We start from the raw sequence: 7370 nt of genomic DNA, 5'->3' as shown, positions 1-7370 counted from the left end.
TAAGTGGCCTCTGCAATTGAGAGGAGACACCTACCACTCCACAATTTACATCCATACTGTTGATTATCAAATGCGGTGCAGACCCTTGAAGATAAGCCTTTCAAACAAAGCTGAAGGTAAACAAGTCCACGGGAGTAACTTTTTTAGGCATTGTGAAACACCAAATCAGGAGATTAGCATTGCCATCCACAGGAAATGGGGCCTGGGATGCAAAGAGACCAGATCTAGTTGCTCAAACACGACCTAGGATTTAGTCCTCTTGGGGGGGGGGGGTTCGGCGGGGGAGAAAAGCTTTTCTAAAAACCTTATATCCAAGTCAAAGAGCCTTCTAAATGAAATGAGAAACCCAACCTCCGAAGCTTTGGAAGAGTGGGGGAAACATCCTAAAAATTAAAATTCTTCCCAATGTACCCATTCTCTCATTCTCAACTACCAACTACTCAACTACCCGCCCCCCCCCCCCCCCCCCCCGCTCCCGCGCCGTCTCCCTTCCCTCCCCCGTCCCTCTCCCGGGTTGTGCGGGTGGGCGGTTCTTACTGTTTTTATTATAAAAGATTCCAGATTCGTTGGATCCGCCCCGGTCTGACAGCTCGACTTCAGTGGGTGCGCTGCCGCCGTCGCAGCCCGGACAGGCCAGTCGCGCGTGCTCTGAGGCCGAAGCAGCGAACGGGGGACAGTCTCGGTGCGGCCGCCCCTTGGCCGCGCGCGGACAAGAGGTCGGTGTCCCTGCCTCTTCCCGGCGCCCCTCCCGCGTCCCGCGCTGCGAGCAGCCCCGGGGCCGCGGAACCGCGTGCAGAAGTTCCCCGGGCCTCCGGACGAGCGGGCGCTGAAGCCCACGACGGGCGGGCGCGGACGGCCGCCTCCCGCGCTCTCTCGCCGCAGGTGCTCGCGCACGTGGGACGCAGCTGGCGCAGGTGGCGACTGGGTGCGGTCGATGAGGCGCAGCCTGAGGAAGATGCTGAGCCCTGGGGGCAAGGAGGAGCCCCAGGGCGCAGTCTACCAAGGCGTGGAGGACGACATGGACGACTCCAGGGACTCGCTGAAGGTACCCAAGCGCTGGGCGGTCGGGACGGTCCCGAGCCCGGGCGGGGCGGCTCTGCTGAACTCCCTCCAGCGTTCAAGGCTTCTCAGCCGGCTGCCCCGGGACCCGGGGACGCCAAGCGCGGCGAGGTGGGCGCGGCGGGTGTCAGGGCGTGTGTGCGGCGCACTTGGGGGGCCTGAGGGGCCGCGGTAGCGAGGTGCCCCCGCAGCCTACCGTGGCCTTTATGTTTGCCCGCCGGTTTGCTCGCCCCGCCTTAGCTCATGGGCAGGCACCTGCGGCCTGGGGAAGCCTCACCCCAAAGGACCGAAAATGGCGGGACTGGCGAGTTTTCCACCCAGGGAGTGGGGGCTTCGGGAGGGACTGTGAACGAGGAGGCACTTGGACCATGGGTAGGTGGTCTTCGCGGGACCCCGAGGGCTAGGACGCGCTTCTGCTTGCGCGGTTCCCGAGACACCCTGACGTCCGGAGAGGCAGGATGCGATCTGAGCACAGAGGCTGTTGGGGGGCTCAGCAAACCCGCCCCTGGCTTTCTTCACGTCGTCGGCGGGAGGGAGGGTCCCTTTTTAAATGTTAAGATACCACAAGAGTCTCTCCAGTCCCCCATCTCAAGTCCCTTTCCACGGTGGAATCCTGTTAACAGTTCCTTATGTTATTTTCTAGAGCGAACGGGGTGGGAGAGACGGGGTTGCACAAATGCACATCACGCCTTAATAAATTATATTTATAGAGTAAATAAATAAATTATATATTAGAGTAAAATTCGGCACCTGAAGCACACTTTATTTGCAGCTTTATAGTATTTTGTTTTTGTTGTTTTGCAATCACACATGAGATTGTGTCTGAGCTCAGATGCGTTTCTTCCATCAGTACGTTAGTGAATATGTATATATGTTAAAGTCTCAGGGGGATCAAGAGTTTAAAAAAATTTTTAACGTTTATTTATTTTTTAAATGTTTTTATTTATTTTTAGAGAGAGAGAGCGCGCGAGCAGGAGAAGGTCAGAGAGAGAGGGAGACACAGAATCTGAAGCAGGCTCCAGGCTCTGAGCTGTCAGCACAGAGCCCAACGCGGGGCTCGAACCGTGAGATCATGACCTGAGCCGAAGTCGGAAGCTTAACGATTGAACCACCCAGGCCCCCCTACATTTATTTATTTTTCTGGGAGAGGGAGGGAGGTGGGGGTAGGAGCAGAGAGAGAGAGAGAGAGTGAGACACGGAATCCGAAGCAAGTTCTAGGCTCTGAAATGTCCGCACAGAGCCCAGGTGGGGCTCAAACTCAGGAACCATGAAATCATGACCTGAGCTGAAGTCAGCCGCTTAATCAGCTGAGCTACCCACTTGTCCCAAGAGCTTTAATTTTGATTGAAATCACCAGATTGACCTCTAAATTGGTTGTGCAGATTGCCAGTGCTGCCAATCATGTAAGTCAGGCATGTGTAGTAAATCACAAACTGATAAACCAGCTTCCCAGGGTGACTGTTTGCACATCCAGATTAAACACTTTTTTTTCTCCTCCTTAATATTAGCATATTAACTGGAGCCTTTGGGCTTAACCCAAAGAACTGAGCTCACGGGTTGATTTCAAGCACTAGGATAGTGTCTTTGGAATTAATATTACAGAATGGAAGAGAACTTTACATTTCAAAAATCGCATCAGAGATACTTATCAATGTGATTTGGTCTTAGATATATGCTGAAGGTTTTCTGCAGCACAAGGTCTCAAATTTTATTTTCTTCATGGTTTTTTGTTTAACTGTCCTTAATTTTATTACCTAAGTCAAGTAGACCCATTTATGTTATTTAAGACTTTTAGAAGCCACAATAGAGCTTGTAATTTGTAATTTGAGGGACTTCTGTATTTTATTACATACAGTAATTTCAGGGGCACCTGCGTGGCTCAGTCGGTTAAGCGTTTGGCTTCGGCTCAGGTCATGATCTCTCAGTTCCTGGGTTTGAGCCCCATGTCGGGCTCTGTGCTGACAGCTAGCTCAGAGCCTGGAGCCTGCTTCGGATTCTGTATCTCCCTTTGTCTCTCTCTGACCCTCCCCTGCTCGCACTGTCTCTGTCTCTCAAAAATAAATTTAAAAAAAAATTATCATGGATTTAAGAAAAAGTAGAGCCATTTATGTTATTTAAGACTTTTAGAAACCACAATAGAGCTTGTAATTTGAGGGACTTCTGTATTTTATTACATACAGTAATTTTGGATCATTCTGTAGTAATGTTAGTGGTGAGATTAATTACAAATCAGTATGTGTTACCTGTGGAGAGTTCTGACTCTAAATATTTCCTTATTAAAAAGATATGGTATATATTTTCTCTGGCATAGACACACTATTTCAGGCATACTAACAAATCAAAGGATGGGAGAAATTTCACAAGATGAGAACTGTGGAAAAAGAACCATCTAACCGATGCTTTTGGCTTTTTTCATGACTTTCTTTCAAGAGAGTTAATACATTAGCATTTGACCCTTTATTTGGTACAGTCTTTCACGTAGTTTCCCTCTTTTTTACCCCACTACTGCTTGTGTGTATTTCATTAAAGCAACCTAGAACAAATGTGTTTGATATCTCTGTTTTAAAGGGCTTAGAATTAGCTTCTGTGAAAGTTCTAGTCTATCATGTCCTGTATCTTGTCATATAGTTCAGAATCCAAAAGAATCTGAAGTAATCCTGTGACCATAAAAAACTATATTAAATGACTATATAATAATTTTCTCTAAATGAGGTCCATGGCTTACTTTCAGAACTTTAAGAAGTCTCTTCAAAGGCTGACTTAACCTATCATGTACCGGGTTCAGACTGCTCAGCACATCTGATGAGCTTGTATAAAGTACTTAGTTGCTCTTTTGTCACTGTGAATTCAGTACCTTGTGAGTGTCTGAACTCACTCCTTGTTCTCAGAGTGTGTAATTGGGTTTGTGTTGACAGCACATCGCTGAGCAGACCTGTAAATTGTTCTCTCTGGCACCATGGGGCAGGCAATCCCTGTATTATCACTGGGAGAACATCAAATTCAATTGCTAAAATACTTCCAAATGGAACTGGAATGGTCTCTTTGCTAAGGCGAGACCATGAGAATTCACTTATTTCTGTAAGAAATTCAAATTTATAACTGAATCTATAAATTTGAAATGGTTGGATTCTATTGGTCTGCCCTGCATCCACTAAAATTATGGGCAGTTTACATAGAATTAAGTAGTTGAAAAGTGATAGTGTATTTAAAGGACTGTGCTAGAAAAGTGATTTCTTCGGTACTATTCATGATAACAGAACAAAACCGAAAGTTCAAAATTTTAAGGGATTTTGTTCGACCTGACATTTGAGGAATGAATGCTAATATGCTTCATGTTTATTAACGATATTAAAATGCATTAAGTACACCTGGGGCTCACACCTGGGTGGCTCAGTTGGCTGAGGATCCGACTCTTGATTTCAGCTCAGGTCATGATCCCTGGGTTGGGGGTGGAGGCCCACATTGGGCTCCACATAGCGTGGACTCTGCCCCTCCCTTACTCTCATAAAATAAAAAGTAAAATAAAATAATAAAAAAATGGTACCTTAACATTTCATTTTATTTCATGTGTGTCAATTGTGACTAGTCATAGCCAAAGACAGAATTAAAGCAAGTACCCGGATCATCTGTTTGAAGAAGGTTTCTGCATTTTCAGGAAGTAGTTATTTTACAGTGGTTTCTAGGACTACTGCCTTGTAAAGCCATTTGCTTTTGGTTCATGTGATGAAACAATTGTTGAGAAATATCTTAAGAAAAAACCAAATGTTTATTGGGTCACATGTTTGCAAAGCTGGAAGGGCCATTGAGAAATAATTTTAGTCTCTACATTACCATAGCACTGGAATGAAGTTCGTTCATTTTTCACACTGATTTTTTAAAAAGTAGTCGGGGAAGTTCTGCGGTGTACCCTGGTCCGTGTGCCCCCACCTTCTGCTCCGTTCGAGCTCTGGGTCCTCTTTATCCCCTCCTCCCTCCACTGGCTCCTCGGGCAGTCCTCCTCCTTACTTTCATGTAGAAGGTATCACGGAAAATAAGTATCCAAATGTGTGGTTCACGTTCAGTACAGACAGTGTGCGGAAAGAATTAGAGTGTTTCTCAAACTCTTTTTTTGGTTTTAGAACCCTTTAAACTTAAACAAAATTGAAGATTTCCAAGAATCCTTGTTTATGGGTTTAAAGCCTCCAATATTTACCATATGAAAAATTTTAAGTGGAGAAAAAAACTAAAACATGGGAATCCATGACACACATCCCAGCAACTGTCCTGCTGTAATGTCCCCATATGTCCTGTGGCCTGTCTCTGTGCACTCCTGAGAGACAGAGAGCAAGCTAGGCTGGAGAAGGGCATCTTGTAGTTCCCATGAAGGCCTCAAGGGGGAGGGAGAATTGAGGAGGACTTGGGTGGGAAACCAGAAGAGAGAGCAGGGCACACCTCCCTCGGGGAGGCAGCCCGGTTTACCCTCGCTCAGCCTCGCAGGAACACCGCACAGCCTGGGGCTAGAAGAGGCGCCTTTCTGGAGCAGAACCTTTGAGGCCATGCAGGGACCTGCCAGCGTTTGGCTACAGCCTTACTTTTGGGCCAAAAATCTGCACTTTGGCCTTGGCTTTGGCTTCGGCAAGCAAATATCAAAATACCTAATTCAGTGCAATTTCTGGCATCTAAACTGGTGTGAAATCAATAACCTCATCATATCTAGACAATATAAAAATGTTAGCAATAGAATAAGTCATGTCATTCATATTTATTGTTAATACGTTAATTCTCACTTTCAAATATAAGTGGGAATTCTGGAAGCAACTTCGAATAAATCTCTTGTCAGTTGATTGAAGTATAATTTATAAATGACTATAATTATTTTGAAAATTCTTAATTTTTTGTATAAAACCAATACTTAGTTTTCTCCAGTAGTTGAATAGGGAACTAGATTGTCAGTTAATATAGATATTTAGAGAGGATACATTAATTAAATTGTAGAAAAATAGAATAATTTTTTGATCTAAAATATTTATGAAAATTTAAATAATGCAAGGCAGGATAATAGAAGCAAGTTTATCACATGAAGGCTTTTCTAAAACTTTGTTCGCTAGACTAACATTAATAATAGCAAATAAAATTATTTTTGAAACTAATTTTTAGTTTGTTTAGGACATGAGATTTTCTAGAAAAAATTCTGTTTGGGAATTTTTCATATCTTGTGAGAATCCATCAAAAGCAGAATGAAAACACTGTCACCATAAAATTTTACAAGGAAGAATTATGATAAATCATCGTCAGTCCAATCATAATAAAGAATTTAAAAAACGTGAGGAAGAAAAGACTGTTAAAGAAAAATAGGTATTCAGAAAAGCTCCCCCTCCTCCCTTGACATCAGTGGAAGTGAGCCTGTGCTTGGAGTTACTCTGTGTCTTTTTTTTAAAAATTATTTTCTTAATAGTTTATTGTCAAATTGGTTTCCATACAACACCCAGTGCTCTTCCCCACATGTGCCCTCCTCCATTACCACCACCTCCCTTCCCCCCTCCCCCTCCAGCCCTCAGTTCATTTTCAGTATTCACTAGTCTCATGATTTGCATCCTTATCTCTCCCCAACTCTTTCCCCCTTCCCCTCCCTATTGTCCTCTGTTAGGTCTCTCCTGTTAGACCTATGAGTGTAAACATATGGTATCTGTCCTTCTCTGCCTGACTTATTTTGCTTAGCATGACACCCTCGAGGTCCATCCACCTAGCTACAAATGGCCATATTTCATTCTTTCTCATTGCCATGTAATACTGTTATATGTATATGTATATATGTATACATGTATATATGTATATATATGTGTATATATATATACACACATATATACGGCAACTTCTTCATCCATTCATCACGTGATGTACGTTTAGGCTCTTTCCATGATTTGGCTATTGTAGAAAGTGCCGCTATGAACATTGGGGTACATGTGCTCCTATGCATCAGCACTTCTGTATCCCTTGGGTAAATCCCTAGCAGGGCTATTGCTGGGTCATAAGGGAGTTCTATCGATAGTTTTTTGAGGAACCTCCACACTGTTTTCCAGAGCGGCTGCACCAGTTTACATTCCCACCAACAGTGTAGGAGGGTGCCCATTTCTCCACATCCTTGCCAGCATCTAGAGTCTCTTCATTTGTTCATTTTAGCCACTCTGACTGGCGTGAGGTGGTATCTCAGTGTGGTTTTGATTTGTGTTTCCCTGATGATGAGTGATGTTGAGCATCGTTACATGTGTCTGTTGGCCGTCTGGATGTCCTCTTTGGAGAAGTGTCTGTTCATGTCTTCTGCCCATTTCTTC

The 7370-nt window shown here is 44.5% G+C and overlaps 1 protein-coding gene across 1 annotated transcript in view; it reads left to right on the top strand.

The window, feature by feature from the left end:
- The first annotated feature begins 934 nt into the window (after nucleotides 1-934).
- Nucleotides 935-7370, top strand: part of TRPA1 (transient receptor potential cation channel subfamily A member 1) — a 66720-nt gene continuing 60284 nt past the window's right edge. Inside the window, exon 1 of the mRNA XM_029923601.1 lies at nucleotides 935-1045. Coding sequence (XP_029779461.1) covers nucleotides 935-1045 — 111 coding nt within the window. The remainder of the gene's footprint in view (nucleotides 1046-7370) is intronic.

Source organism: Suricata suricatta, chromosome 15, assembly GCF_006229205.1.
Source record: "Suricata suricatta isolate VVHF042 chromosome 15, meerkat_22Aug2017_6uvM2_HiC, whole genome shotgun sequence".
Taxonomy (NCBI): domain Eukaryota; kingdom Metazoa; phylum Chordata; class Mammalia; order Carnivora; family Herpestidae; genus Suricata; species Suricata suricatta.
Note: the sequence above shows the minus strand (reverse complement) of the source record. Positions and strands in the feature narration are given on the sequence as shown.